Here is a 16,683-nt window from a genome sequence, read left to right on the forward strand (position 1 = left end):
GCCTCCTGGAAATTAGAGCCCGCGCTGTAGCTGTCTTTCGGCTATAGGGCGGGCGGGAAGAAGTTAAATTACCCCTAAGGACTGCTTTATGAGCCATCCATAGAGTAGAGGGGAGAGTTTGAGGGGAAGCGTTAAGGCAAAAATATTCTTTAATCCTACCAGAAATTTGCTGCTGGCAACTGGTGTCTGTCAATCAGTGCTGTATCTTGGCCTAGGCCAACAAGGCCCAGGCCTAGGGCGGCACTTTGCAGAGGGGGGGCAGCAAAAATCTGCACCCTGCGCGAAAAAAAAAAACAGCCGCCTCCCTGCACAAAAAGGGTCCCCGCCGGCTTGCGCTACACTTTTTATATGGTGCCAGTCTTATGTGGTGAATTGGGCTGGGAGGCAAATCAGTCTGGTACCCCCATAAAGCGGTCACACTGCTACCTACCAGTATGATAATACCGGCCGGTCAGGACATTTTGACAGACCGCAGGCCGCCGACCACACTTAATACACCTGGCCCGACGGCCGCCAATGCTAATAAGTGTGGCACTGCAGCCAAATGCTCCACCTACTCTCCTCTGCCCCCAGGCACTGATGGGCACTCATATGCTGCACTGATGGGCGCTAATAGGCTGTGCTGATGGGCGCTAATAGGCTGTACTGATGGGCACTAATAGGCTGTACTGATGGGCACTTATATGCTGCTTTAATGGCCACTGATGAGGGGGAAATAGTGGGTACTGATAAACTGCACTGATGGGCACTAATGAGGCTGCACTGATAAGGCAGCACTGATATGCTGCACTGATATGCTGCACTGATGGGCACTGATAGGCTGCACTGATGGGCACTAATGAGGCTGCACTGATAAGGCAGCACTGATATGCTGCACTGATATGCTGCACTGATGGGCACTGATAGGCTGCACTGATGGGCACTAATAGGCTGCACTGATGGCCACTGATGAGGCTGCACTGATACTGTGATTGTGGTCTGTGGTTTACAGATGACAGGGCGGGTCATAAACAGGAAGGGGTGTGGCCTTTACAGGAAGGCGTGGATCATATTTAAATTAGGGGTGCACAAGTTTAGTCAGGCCTAGGGCAGCACAAAACCTAAATACGCCACTGCTGTCAATAGAGAATCATTTATGCACCAAGAGTATGGGGTTGTCGAGAGGCCTATACATTTTGGGGTAAAGGAGGATATGTGGTGGTCAGACCATACACAGGGAACTATGGCAGCGTCAATTGCATTCGATAAGATAATTGGTGTACAAAAGATAAGATCTATTCTAGAATAGGAGTCGTGGGGGTTGGAATAAAAGGTGTATTCAGGAGCTCCAATGTTAAGTGATCTCCATGTGTCAATTAATTGGAAGGTATTTAAATTGGTATGTGTGGATTTTGAGAATGCTTTGGAGTGTAGTGTATTTTTGCTGCGGTCTAATGAGGGCAGAGCTACCAAGTTAACCACTTTACCACTAGCCACTGTGCTGCTACTGCGGCACAGTGCCTGGTTATCGACCAGCGACGTAGACCTACGTCGCTGGACTCCTCCCCCTGTAGGCGACGCTCGCGCGCCGCCGGAGGCGCGCTCCCGCTGTTTTCATTCACAGCGGGAGTCGGGCCAGGAAAGGAGCGGCGATCGCTGCTGCTCTTCCCCGATCGTCGGGGAATCTAGTTTGGAGATCCGCCCGCTTGTGTAAACAGAGCGGGCGGATCTCCTAAGTGACAGGGAGTGACAGATTGCAGGGTTCAGCATAGCTGAACATCCGATCTGTCCCTGACTCACTCAGTCACCTCCCCCCCCCCCCCCCACACGTTAGTAAGCACCAGGCATACATTAACCCCTCCCTCTCCAATAAAATTAACCCCTTCCCTGCCAGTGTCATTATTACAGTAACAGTGCATATTTATAGCACTGATTACTGCAGTAATGTCACTGGTACCCCCAAAAGTGTCAAAAATGTCAGTCAAGGGTCCGATCTGTCCGCCGCAATGTCGCAGTCCCGCAAAAAAAAAAATCGCAAGATCGCCGCCATTACTTGTTAAAAAAAAAAAAACACCAAAAATGACAGAAATCTTTCCCTTAGTTAGTAAACGCAATAACTTTTGCGCAAACCAATCAAAATACGCTTATTGCGATTTTTTTTACCAAACATGGGTAGCAGAAAAAATTGGCCAAAAATTAAAAAAAAAATTGGTTTTTACATCTTTTTTGGGGGGAATTTCATATAAAAAAATGTTAAAAATATTGTTATTTTTTCAAAATAAACGCTCTTTTTTTTGTTTATAGCACAAAAAGTAAATATTGTACAGGTGATCAAATACCATCAAAAGAAAGCTCTGTTTGTGGGAAAAAAAGGACGTAAATTTCGTTTGGGTACGGCGTTGCATGACCGCGCAATTGTCAGTTAAAGTCGCACAGCGCCGAATCGCAAAAAGTGGCCCAGACGTAAGACAGCAAAATGCTCTAGTGGTAAAGTGGTTAAAGTCGCCACCCAACATAATATGTGGGGAATGGTAGCGTTGTAAAATATCAAAAAATTGGGTAAAGAAGGAGGATTGTGCTTCACTGGGAGTGTAAGGGGAAGCTATCTTCAGCTCTCTTCCTGACAAGTAACCTTTGATTACAATAAACCTACTATCATCGTCTTTATAAACTTGTTGAACGTCCATTGGAAAAGAGTGATGGAGAAATATTGCAACTCCTTTCGTTTAATTAGAAGCGTGTAAAATGTAAATATATGTACATATATGTACATATAAGATTTGTGAAGGAATGTGGGGATGGTTTTCCCTTGAGAAGTGTGTTTCCTGTAAAAGAATAACCTTTGCCCCTATTTTTCTGTATTTAGTGAAGGCCTTTTTCCTCTTGTTTGGGGAATTGAATCCCTGAACATTATGAGAAATAAATGTTATGGTCATATTTGGAAAAAAGAGGTGGAGCTAACTGGCAGATATAACGGTAGGATCCTGTAAACCTCTAATGAATACTTATTTTCACTCTCTAGTGTACCTCTCCTGACTTCGAACATTGATGGATGAGTTTTCAGTAATGCCCAATTTCCTGTCTGACAGAATGTCAATGCATCTAAACAATGAGAAGTTGTACTGTATAACATAACCCTGATAAAAAAAATGTTTAAGTGCAATAATGTATAACTTCGAAAGAAAAGATAAGATTGTTACAAAGTTTCTGGGGATTGGAAAGGGAAAACCTCCCAACCAACCGACAAAGATTGTGATGCGGATCAGTAGATCCAAAACTCAGCGACACCCAGAAGTCTAATAAAAAAAAATAAGAGATGAAACAAAAAAATCATCTCTAAGAAGGAGGATAACAATAAAACCCCCTTCCAGAAAAATGCCAAAAAAGTGGGCTTATCGCCTTGTGAGAGTGGCTGAGTGGGGGGTAAATCCTGCCCAAGATTAGGGATGATCGAACGGTTCGGGTCGACCATCGGTTCGACCCGAACATTGACTGTTCGAAATTTGGCAGAATTTCGAACTTTTTGCTGAAAAAGTTCGAAATTCGGCAACCAGAACCGACCAAAATGCAATGGGACAGAAACTGGGCTTTAAAAGCCCGTGATTGGAACAGAACCATCAGTAAAAGCCAATTGAGGGGGCAGGAGGATGCTAGGAATGTGATTGGAGTGACTAGGGGGTCCAGAGGCCAATCAGTAGTGAATACGCCCCCCAGTATATAAGATAGCCCTGCCAAATCTCTAACATTGTAATACAGGGCTGTGGAAGAGAGTGGAAGCAGTTCTGTTACTCCTGCTTCAAAGTGTCATTTAGCAATTATTAGTGTGAGGAAAGGGATATCTAGTGTAGTTAGGGTCCTATTTTCCACTATAGTTAGATTTAATAATCTAGTTTCTGTAGGGAAAGTGTTAAGTGTCAGGGGGACTGTAGTGTAGTGTAGGGTTAACTGACTCTGACTGCTATGGCAGGGTGACCAAACCCTTCCATGTCAGGGTGACCGCCATAGAAAGCCATAGAAAAAAGATCGTTTGTATTAGAATTGCAGTAGAGCAGGATAGTGGCTTTGCTACTTTCACACCTGGCCGTTTTTGTTGCAGGCGTTTATTGGGCTTTTTTGTGGACGTGTTTGGAGGCAGGCATGACATCTGAACTTCTGTGTAGGGGTATATACACACACACACACATGTATGTATATATACACATATATAGGTGTGAAAGTAGCAGAACCCTATGCCTGCGCTAATGAAATAATGAGCAGGCATAGGACTTCGCTCCTATCACACCTATATGTGTGTATGTGTATAAATACATATAAGTGTGTGTGTGTATATACCCCTATACAGAAGTTCAGATGTTATGCCTGCCTCCAAAGACGCCCAAAACATACCCAAAAAAAAACGCCTGCTACAAAAACGCCCAGGTGTGTTGTTGCAGGCGTTTTTTTTTGGGCGTCTTTGGAGGCAGGCATAACATCTGAACTTCTGTATAGGGGTATATATACACACACACACTTATATGTATTTATACACATACACACATATAGGTGTGATAGGAGCAAAGTCCTATGTCTGCTCATTATTTCATTAACGCAGCCATAGGGTTCTGCTACTTTCACACCTATATATGTGTATGTGTATATATATATATATACATACTAGGGCTGCAACTAACGATTAATTTGTCTGTCGACGAATCTATTGATTATTTTTACGATTAGTCGACTAATCTAACGATTATTTTTATTTGATTAATTTTTTTTGCTTAATTGAGTGTTTTTTTGATTAGCTAATTAATCCTGTAATTAATACAGACCCCTCAGTAAGCCCCCCTCCTAGTGCAGACCCCTCAGTAAGCCCCCCTCCTAGTGCAGACCCCTCAGTAAGCCCCCCTCCTAGTGCAGACCCCTCAGTAAGCCCCCCCTCCTAGTGCAGACCCCTCAGTAAGCCCCCCTCCTAGTACAGACCCCTCAGTAAGCCCCCCTCCTAGTACAGACCCCTCAGTAAGCCCCCCTCCCAGTACAGACCCCTCAGTAAGCTCTCCCACCTAGTACAGAGGATGGATGAAAGGATGGAGACACGGATGAATGAAAGGATGGAGACACGGATGAATGAAAGGATGGAGACACGGATGGATGAATGAAAGGACGGAGACACGGATGGATGAATGAAAGGATGGAGACACGGATGGATGAATGAAAGGATAGATACATGGATGGATGGATGAAAGGATGGAGACACGGATGGATGAAAGGATGGAGACACGGGTGAATGGATGGATGGATGGAGATGTGGTTGGATGGATAGATGGGGACATGGGTGGATGGTTTGAGGAGTTGCTTTGAATATAATTAATGAATGAAATAGCATTTTTTGGTTTGTGATGCTCACATGCAGTAAGGATCCGTTGTAAAGTGAATCTGTCACCAGAGAAAAATGGAGGCTGTCAAAGCAACGTCACATTCTGCAAATGCTGGTTACTTGGCTGTCATGTTTATCCTCCTGCTTTAATACATGGTATCCTTTATCTGGGACAGGATATACATAGGAAACATACACATCATCTTATCATTGTGACAGCCAGACAACCTGCATCTTCAGGAGTGGATTGGGGATGACAGTCTCCATGCATCTCTATGGATAGGTTTGCTTTAAAGAGACGATAACATTTTGTATATTAAAAAATATATATAATCATGTTGGGGGGACCATGTGACTGAGGGGGGAGGGGGTACTGCCTACTAGAAATGCACAGGAAATCCACCATACAGAGTTTATTGACAAGTAATAAAGATCAGTCTCAGGCAATCACTCTCAGCTGAGTCCAATGAGAGATGAAAATGAGGGTCACATGGCGTTCTATTACACTTCATAGAACAAAAGACTGCGACTTCTCTGTCCGCCCTTATAACAAATGTAAAAAATGTGGCAACAATCAAAAAAAATAAAAAAAGGGCATTTTACTAACTTTTGCACCTGCAGAGCATTGCAACCACATCACTGCCTCAGTGTGCAGAGCGTCGCTCGCCTCCGGGATTTCATGCCGCTCACAGACACTCTGGACTGGAGTGCAGCGGGGGCCGGGGGCGGGGCAGTGCAGCCTGCAGCGGCCCCAATCAATGTAGCGGCCCGGCCGGAATGCGAGCAGGGGGCGTGTGACGTCACGCGTGACGCGTCGACGCCTTTAACGCACGTCAACGAATTTTTGTAGTCGACGTAGTTGTGGCAGCCCTAATACATACATATGTTATGTGTATATATACCCCTACACAGAAGTTCAGATGTCATGCCTGCCTCCAAACACGTCCACAAAAAAGCCCTATAAACGCCTGCAACAAAAAGCCGGGTATGAAAATAGCGGAGCCACTATCCTGCTCTACTGCAATTCTAATACAAACAAACTTTTTTTCCTGGTTCTGGACATGCTACAGAGCTGAAACTTCACAGGTACACTTTTTAGACCCCCCAGACACTAACATTTTTTTTCAATAATTTTTTCAATAATTGGCTCTCTATCAAAAAATGACAATTTTTAAGAACTTTTTTTGGTGTGATTAATAGTCCCTGGGGCATGACCCAGAACCCTAGGCACTTTTTAGGGGCATTTATTGGGTTTTAGGGCTTCAAAATGGTGTTTTTTGATTACCGAAGTTCGGGTCCCATTGATTTCAATGGGGTTCTGAAATCCGAGCCGAACTTTCGGGAAGTTCGGGTGTTCTGGTCGAACCGAACTTTTCAAAAGTTCGATCATCCCTACCCAAGATAAGGTGGGGCGGCCACACAAAACAATTGGTAAGTTTGACTGTGCATCAAGATACATTAAATCAGCAAATCGAACAATGCAAAGATCAGTAAAAATAGAGACCTCTAACCCTAAAGTCACCAGTTATTCTTTGGCTCTTCTAATGTCACTTTTCCAATGGTTGGACTCTTCCTTAAACATAACTCCATGAACATACAAATGGCTCCACAAGTCTGATTACATTCGTTAGGGAGCTTTTTTTTTCCTTCTCCACCATGGAATTGTCCTCAAAGGCGTCTCTACAATTTGGTAGTTAGAAGACGCGGTTCCTAACATTTTTTGTTTTCTTTTTTCTCCCCACACTGCTGTGTTGCTGCAGGAAGAGTTGGTTAATGAATTCTAAAGGCTAGAAAGGTACTCAGGCCTGCCTCATAAAAGTGCTAAAGCCCTGAGTACTGACATTCCCTACCAACCCTCCAAAAAATCACCCTCCCCACAAACTATGCTTAACCCCAAATCATAAAGGCGCTCCCAAAAAAACTTTAAACTCTACATGTTTTGCTTAATAAATAAGCTTCGCCAGGAGTGAAAAATAAATCCACCAAAATAAAAGTGTCAAAGAAATAAGAAAAAGGGGAGGGGACCAAACTATCCCCACATGGTTAGAATCAAAATGGCGGCTTTTCCGCTTCCTTCCCTCTATTTATAGGGTTTTCCCATATCACCATCTAGTGGGGAATAACCAGAAAGCAGGTTCCAAATCAGGGAAAGAGTAAAAAAAAGTCTATCCAAATCCCCGGGGAACCTCTTAAAGGGTACCATGTTAGAAGGTGTAGAGATGATGGATTACCCTATATCCATCTATAAATCACCCTTCCTGATTTACCCAATCTTTTCTGAAATTCTGACCATTTTAACCACTTCCGGCCCGCGCTATAGCCGAAGTACGGCTACAGCGCGGACTCGAATTTCCGGGAGGCCGTCTTTAAACGGCCTCCCAGTGACAGGCTCCCCGCGTGCTCCCACGAGCACGCATCGGGGAAAATCTGTGTCGGCAGTGTCCCTTGGACACAGCCAATCAGAGATCGTGGTGAATGGCCAATCACAGCGGCCATTTACCACGTGATCGGACCGTGCAATGAGAGATGATCTCATATGTAAACATATGAGATCATCTCTCATCGCCAGCTCTCTTCCTCACACGGAGACTGCAGTGTGAGGAAGAGGAGAGCAGATCACCGGTAAGGGGACACAAAGGAATGTAATCAGGGCACCGATCACCAGTGCCCTGATTACAGAAGAGGGGAAAAAAATGCCACAACTGCCCACAGTGCCAACCATCAGTGCCCCCCATCAGTGCCCACAGTCAGTGCCCATAGTGCTGCCAGTCAGTGCCCATCTAGGCACTGATGGGCACTGACTAGCAGCACTATGGGCACTGAGTGTGGGCACTGATGATGCTGCCCATCAGTGCCACCCATCAGTATCCACCAGTGCCACTCATCAGTGTCCATCAGTGCCACCCATCAGTGCCGCCTCTCAGTGCCCATCAGTGCCGCCTCTCAGTGCCCATCAGTGCCACCTCTCAGTGCCCAGCAGTGCCACCTATCAGTGCTCATCAGTGCCACCTATCAGTGCTCATCAGTGTGGCATATTAGTACCTCCTCATCAGTGCACATAAGTGCCACCTCATCAGTGCCCATAAGTGCCACCTCATCAGTGCCCATCAGTGCAGCCTATCAGTGCCGCCTCATCAGCGCACATCAGTGAAGGAGAAAAATGTATTTATTTTCAAAATTTACTCACAGAAAATAAGAAAAACTTTTTTTTTTTCAAAATTTTCTTTTTTCTTTTTTTTTTGTAAGAAATAAAAAACCCAGAGGTGAGTAAACACCACCAAAAGAAAGCTCTATTTGTGTGAAAAAAATGATAAAAATGTCATATGGGTACAGTGTAGCAGGACTGCGCAATTGTCATTCAAAGCGTGAGAGCGCTGAAAGCTGAAAATTGGCCTGGCCAGAAAGGGGGTGAAAGTGCCCGGTAGACATGGGGTTAAACAGTCCAGATCATTCTATGCTAAATTATGTTTGATTTAAAGGGGAACTCAGAATACACACTGCAGAGCCTGATTATCTCTTAATGAAGGGGAAAATAAGTAAAACCTTCATTGAGGCCAGATGGTGCACGCAAATTGAGCCGAAAGATCCACCTTGCCTTGTTTTTAATAAGTATGGACTTTGGAATTGATAAAACACAGTGGACCAACACCAGCAGATGACACGGCTCCCCAAATCATCACTGACTGTGAAAACTTCACACTGGACCTCATACAACTTGGATTCTGTGCCTCTCCACTCCTCCTCCAGACTCTGGGGCCTTGATTTCCAAATGAAATGCAACATTTTCCACAGTCAGTGATGATTTGGGGAGTCATGTCCTCTGCTGGTTTTGGTCCACTGTGTTTTATGAAGTCCAAAGTCAGTGCAGCCCTCTATCTGGAAATTCTAGAGCACCTTATGCTTCCCTCTGCTGACCAGCTTTATGGAGATGCTGATTTCATTTTCCAGCAGAACTTGGCACCGCCCACACTGCCAAAACTACCAATACCTGGTCACATGATCATGGGATCACTGTGCTTGATTGGCCAGAAAACTCGCCTGACCTAAACCACATAGAGAATCTGTGGGGTATTGTCAGGAGGAAGATGAGAGATACCAGACCCAACAAAGCAGAGGAGCTGAAGGCCGATATCAAAGCAACCTGGACTTCCATAACACCTCAGCAGTGCCACAGGCTGATCTCCTCCATGCCACACCGCATTGATGCAGTAATTCATGCAAAAAGAGCCCCGACCAAGTATTGAGTGCATCCTATACTGTACATGGACAGACTTTTCACTAAGACAACATTTCTGTATTAAAAATACTTTTTTTTTTCTTATTGGCCTTTATGTAATTTTCTAATTTTCTGAGATACTAAAGTTTGAGGTGTCACTCGCTGTAAGCCATAATCATCAAAATTAAAATAAATCCTTGAAATATATCACTCTGAGTGTAACACATCTATATAAAATGTAGGAGTTTTACTTTTTGAATTAACTTTTTGATGATATTCTAATTTTGTGAGATGTACCTGCAGTAAATCTGCTATGGGGCGGTCATTAAGTAATAAGAACTTTGACTGCAGAGGAAAAATACGCATGAAAACATGCTCACCTATGTCAATTGCCGGGACAGACAACATGCAGTGTGCCATGGCTCAGAATGCTTTGTAGGCCATTGTACTCTGTATGTTGTTTGTCCCAGTAATTGTTATGGGTGGGCAATTTTTAATTTGTTTGAGGTACCCAATGCTTATTGTACAGTCAATGCACTAGAAGCCCTGTTGAAGGAAGACCCTAAAAACCCCCGACACGTGTTGGCTTATGAGATGAGAGTTGTATGATTAAATAAATACACTTGGACTCAATTGTTGGTGTGGCTCTCTTATTCCACTACAGCTTTTGTATGTTCAGACACAAGGAAAAGAGCGCAATTGCTCAGGACCATGATGTGGACCATAAGGCATCAAAACATGAACATATGGGAGCAAGGTAGAACAATGATATATGAGGCAACAGTAAGTTACAAGTCCAAAAAATCAAAAGTCCATACAGGTTAGGGCAGCCATCCATGGGGACCTGAAGAGAAGTCCTGTCTGTGAAATATGGACGGATGGAAACCCTATTTTTCTAAATACTGCAAAGGATAAAAGAAAAGAGAGGAGGCGCCTCTAAGGGCTCTTTCACACGGGCGATCCGATCAGATCCGCTGTCAGTTTTTTAGGCGGATCTGATTGGATCCTCCATGCAGCTCTATGGTGCAGCGGGTGTCAGCGAAGACACCTCCGCTGACACCCGCTGCCATCCGTATCCGATCCTGTCCGTGAAATCCGGACGGATGGAAACCCTATTTTTCCATCCGTTCAGTAATCGGATCGGATCGGGTGAGAACGGACAGGCGGTCCGCTCTCATCCGATCCCCCATAGAGGGCAGCGGGGGCTGAGACACCTCCCTCTCCGCTCTGCAAGCAGAGACTGAGCTGTCATCCGCCTACGGAGGCGGACCGTGTGAAAGAGCCCTTAGGGTAATAGTACAGGATTTATTGGAAATACGCATTAAATCCACTCACAAGATCTGAGGAGTTGAAAGGCCTGTAAAATAGATGTCCTGTGTGATCCGTCAACTTTTCCTCTGGCCACGGCAAGGTGCGGAAGAGGGGGTCCGTGCTCTGTGTTGTATGTTGTGACGGCCGGCTGTACAGAGACTTCCGGACTTCCCCTCCCCTCTTCCGCAACCTGCCGTGGCCAGAGGAAAAGTTGACGGATCACACAGGACATCTATTTTACAGGCCTTTCAACTCCTCAGATCTTGTGAGTGGATTTAATGCGTATTTCCAATAAATCCTGTACTATTACACTTAGAGGCGCCTCCTCTCTTTTCTTTTAGCTTTTGCATGTTGCACAACCCATGGGATACAAGCGATACCCTGAGGATCTACCTGCATTCTTCAACCAAAAACTTTTATTTTGCTTATAAAAAAAAAAAAAATCAGGAATCTAAAATTACCTGGAATGATCTTATCAAAGTAGAGAGTGAGGAGGATGTAAAGCACGGAGTCTATAGTCAGGTAGATGGCGCTGGACAATATGTGGAAGGAATTCCCAGTTAAGTCTGAGAAGGAGGAGCCCAGAAGGTCGTTTTCCATGTGCATGCTCTAAGAAGGCAGAGAAGCCATAATTAATCACAAACCAAAAATATGAGAGTCATTTCCAAATATCACAGGACTTCAAAGCTAAATGTACAAAAAAAAATGGAAACTGCAAAAGATAGCTATTCTGCTGAGCAGTGTGGAAGGTGCTGACTGTTCTCAGAGCTAGATTGGCAGAAGATCCTTCAGGATCCAACAAAATCTTTTGAAAGATGCCTTTATTCCATTTTTCTTCTGGTATATTCATAGAAAATTTACATTTCAGAGTTTTGTAAAAGGAAAAGGTTACCCTGAAACCAAATGTGGACCGAAAGACACCATTCTACTCAGCCTTTATCATCCAGGGTTCAGAGGAACTCTAGGGTCTCTCCAGAGGTTGCTATGGGTTCCTTGAGCAATGAGCAATTTCTTCCTTTAAAAAATGTTTTATTTTTTTATTTTTTATTTTTTTTACAGCTTACCTTTAAAATCCATTTCTTGAAGTACATCACAGCACACAGAGCCATATTCACTACATATGGGATGTCCTATAGCAATGCACCTGAGGGGAGGGGGACACCACCAATACCAACATCAGACCACAAAAGGTCTACATAGCTGCCAGCAGAACACTGCAGCCAAATGCAGACTCCTCTTGGGTCCTAACATCCACTTAATAGAATCTAGTGAACGTATGCATTGACGACGAAGTCGTGGCTTTGCAAATCTGAGCCATAGAAGCTTGATGGCGAACTGCCCAAAGGGCACCTACTCTTCTGGTAGAGTGTGCCTTTATCGGAAAAGTTGGAACCTTACCTTTTAAACCATACGCCTGGATAATAACCTGGCGAATCCAACGAGAAATCGTAGACTTAGATGCTGCCTGCCCTTTCCTGGGCCCTTCTGGCAGAATGAACAAAAGATCGGTGTTACGAATCTGAGCCAACATTTTCAAGTAAGTCTTAAGAGTACGTACTACATCAAGAGAATGTAGGATCTGGAAAAAAAGGATCTGAGGATCTGGAAAAAAGGAAGGCAGTACAATGTCCTGATTTCAGTGAAATGCAGACAGCACCTTGGGCAAAAAACCTGGGTGTGGACGTAGAGTCACCCTATCTTGATGTAAAAGCAAGAATGGCTCTTACAGCCACTAAGCTAGTTCTGATACACTTCTGGCTGAAGTTACTGCAATCAAAAAGACCAATTTTCTGCTCAAAAGAACCAGGGGAATATGCCCCATGGGCTCAAAAGGCTGTTTCTGTATAACTGCCAGCACCAAATTTAGGTCCCAAGGACACAATGGTGGCTTCACTGGTGGAAGCATACGTAATAATAGTTGAACGAAGGTTTGAACCAAGGAATGTGAAGCGATCGGTCTCTGGAAAAAAACGACACGGCTGAAATTTGCCCCTAAATAGTGCTTAAGGCCAATTTCATATCTACCCTTCTTGCAAGAAAGCTAGAATTCTCCCGATGATATACTTGCGGGATGACATTTCCTGTCTTCACACCAGGTAATGTAAGATTTCCAGACTCTGTAATAAATGCCTCTAGAGACTGATTTTCTAGCATTTAACTAGATATACCCCGCTCTTTCAAAATAAAGTTTCAATAGCCAAGCCGTCAAATTTAGAGACTGTAAACCAGGGTGAAATATCAGACCTTGAGAGAGCAGGTCCGGACACAGTGGAAGAACCCAAGGCCTTGCCACTGCCAGTTTTTGAATTTGTGCATACCAAAACATGCTGGAGCTACCAGAACTACTGATTTCCCCTCTAGCTGGATTCTGCTTAACAGATGCAGAAGCGGCTGAACCGGAGGAGAGGCATAGATCAGTGAAAACTCCTCCCAAGGAGTCACCAAAGCATCCACTCCGACTGCGAGTGGATCCCTGGTCCTGGACTCAAATCTCTTCAATTTTTGTTGAACCTGGATGCCAACAGATCTATATCTGGGACCCCCCCCCCCCCAGCGTTTACAGATCAATGCAAAGATCTCGGGGTGTAAGGACCATTCCCCCAGAAACATCTGTTAACGACTCAAAAAGTCTACCTGTTAGTTTTCTATTCCTGGAATGAAAACCGCTAATAGACATGGAACACATTTTTTTGCCCAGGATATGATAATATCTACCTCTTTCTGGGCTGACCGACTTTTGGTGCCTCCTTGATGGTGGACATAAGCCACAGCTGTGGCATTGTCGGATTGTACCCTAAAAGGGTAACCCTGAAGTCTGGGCGTCCAGAATTTTAAAACCTGACAAACTGCTTGGATTTACAAGACATTGATGGGGAGACTTTTCTCTACCCAAGACCACTGTCCTTGGACCGTGGCCTCCTCCAGAACTGCTCCCCAACTGGAGAGACTGGCATCTGTAGTCACTACTTTCCAGACTACTGGAAGAAAGGATTTTCCTCTTCCCAAATTTCTGGTTTCCAACCACCAACTTAGACTCTAACGTACTCTTGGAACCAGAGACATGCACCAGTCTAGGGACTAGACTTTTCTGGACCATGCTGACAGAATGTTGTTCTGCAAGGGTCTGGCATGGATTTGAGCATAGGGAATTGCTGCAAATGAGGACACCATCCTTCCCTAATAACCTCATGCAAAGACGTACAGAAGGATACTTTTGCCTTCTTATGGATCGAACAAGATCCTTCAGGCCTGTGACCTTTCTTGATGGCAAGAATACCTTTGCCTGTACTGTGTCCACAAGGAAACCTAGATACTCCAGATGCTGGACCGGCTGTAATGCTGACTTTGCCAAGTTCAGAATCCAACCCAGACGTTCTAAGAACTGAACTGTCTGGAAAACATTTTGGCTTAGAGCCGAAGCCGATTAGCAATAGATCATCATCCTATCACTGATATCCCTTGAGTCCTTGGGGCAGCCAATACTAGAGCTAGGATCTTTGTGAACACTCTTGGAGCCGTGGCCAACCTGAAGCACAGTGCCACAGCCTGAAAATTACGGTTTTCTACTGCAAAGCGTAAAAACCTTTGATGGGCCTGAAAAATAGGCCAGTGAAGGTATACATCCTTGATGTCTATGGATGATAGAAGCTCCTCTCCCTGCAGGGAGGCCATGACTGAATGAATTGACTCCATACGGAAAGTACGAATGTTTACAAACTGGTTTAGAGCTTTGAGATCCGGAATAGGTCTTATGTCTCCTTTTGGCTTGGGAACTACGGAAATGTTTAAATAAAAACCCCTGAATCTTTCGTCCTTGGCACTTCTGTAATCACTCTTTGGGACCTTAAATGGCCCAGAGCCAGGAAGAGAGATCTTTTTAGAGGATCTGCAGGTATGTTTGACTTTACAAACCGAGGATGCGGAACTACCCGAAATTCCAGCTTGTATTCCTGCGGGATGGTGGAAAAAACCCATTTGTCCTGAATTATTTCTACCCAGTCCTTCGAGAACCATAGCAGCCTTCCCCCCCACCCGATTGAGTAGGGGCGCCCCTTCACAAGGAAGGCTTAGAGGTAGACTTGGTAGATCTCTGGGCCCAGGGTTTCTTCTGCCCTTGCACTGAAGGCTTGGTCCTAGATCCAGATGGCTGGGGTCGTCCCAACTGCCTGAGATTAGAAGCACTGGGAGTCTGGGTACTGGGAATCTTAAAAGAAGGACTTTGCTCTTCCTGCGCACTCCCCCCCCCCCCCCCCCCAAATCATTTGGATATATTTATCCAGGTCTTCACCAAATAGGCATTCTCCATGAAAGGGAAAGCCAGCCAGCAACTTATTACATGGTAATTCAGCAGACCAGCTTTTTAGCCACAGGTTTCTGCGCATTTGCACTGTCAAAAGAGCAAACCGTAACATTTGCTGTATGGAGTCTTTAAGAACATCCACTGCAAAACATAAAGTGTGAGGTTGATTTGTCAAATCTTCCACAGACTCTCCTTGAGAAGGAACCATCCTGGACACTCGCTTAATGCGGTCTTTTGAAGACTAACAAACTCCTATAGCTGTTACTGCTGGTTGTATTGCAGACCCTGCAACAGCAAAGGGGGCTTTTAGTAAAGATTCCAACTTCTTATCAGCTGGATCTTTAAAAATCTGGGCATTATCCACAGGACAAGTTAAACTTTTGTTAACATAAGAAATGGCAGCATCCACAGAAGGTATACTCCACTTTCTTGTGAATTTTTCCTCCATAGGATACAATAGTGAAAACCTTTTGGGAGGAACAAAAATACTATCAGGATGATCCCAATCAGCATATACTACCTGCTCCAAGAGTGGATGTAAGGGAAAAGCTTAAGGACTATGAGGAGGGTGCAATGAGCCTAGAGAGGAAAAAGAGACTTCAGACATCTCTAAGGGAGGTAATTTGTATCCAAACCGGACCATTTCACAGAGAAACGGAATTAACAATCTCTGAGATTGAGAGGCCAAGTATGACTCCCCAGATCCTGACTCCTCAGAAGGGGAAGGCTCAGCTTGACCTTCTACAGGGTCATTTATCGCTATTTCTTCCACATCCTCGGCTTAATCCTGAACTGACTCAGGGGGTGGCTCAGGTGAGGGGGATCTATCACGTCAATCATGTGCTGCAATCATGTCAGCAATCTTTCCCTCAAGGCCAGCTAACGCTGATGCCAAATCGTCCTTAGTGACGTAGGTTGCGACAGAAGCACTAGAAGTAGCTACTATGCCTGACAACCATAATGGCTCAGATTGGCTAGTCACCTCTGGCCCTTCAGGGGGAGTAGACACAGAGGAAGCACAGCTATGACCTTCAAGGTCTGACCTGCGGCACCATAGTAGCCTCTTCCAGCTGTGCCCCCCCACCCTACACTTCTTTCGGGAGGACATTGTTCTTAGGCAAGACAAACTTGAGGTGCTTACTTTAGTGTACTCAAGGCTTGTGCAAAGCTATACAGTTTATCACACAAAACACTGAATATTCCAAAGATACAGAACCTGACTGTGCCTGAAAACATGCACCCACAGTGACTCTCTCAACCCAGCTGCTGCTGCTCTGTGTCCTTCCAGCCTCCTGACAGAGTCTTGCGGGTAGAAGGTATCTCCTTTTAAAATCGCGCCAGTGCAGATTGTACTGCGCATGCGCGGCATGCTATGTGGCGTCCACGTGCACGCCAATCGCGTCATGACACGCTCCTCCCTGTTTTTAAATGGTGAATATTCACGTGCCCATGGGCAATTCTTCGCCACCAACACGCTGCTGAAGGCGCTGCTTGATCCAGAGCTACCAAGGAGACAGATGC

The 16,683-nt window shown here is 44.9% G+C and overlaps 1 protein-coding gene across 1 annotated transcript in view; it reads right to left on the reverse strand.

The window, feature by feature from the left end:
• LOC309566413 (ATP-binding cassette sub-family A member 10-like) overlaps positions 1–16,683 on the reverse strand; it is a gene marked incomplete at its 5' end in the record, with an annotated part of 118,446 nt that overhangs the window by 75,822 nt on the left and 25,941 nt on the right. The window contains 1 exon segment of the mRNA XM_082271559.1: positions 11,324–11,471. Coding sequence (XP_082127685.1) covers positions 11,324–11,471 — 148 coding nt within the window.

Source organism: Pelophylax lessonae, assembly GCF_965119305.1.
Source record: "Pelophylax lessonae genome assembly, chromosome: 11".
Taxonomy (NCBI): domain Eukaryota; kingdom Metazoa; phylum Chordata; class Amphibia; order Anura; family Ranidae; genus Pelophylax; species Pelophylax lessonae.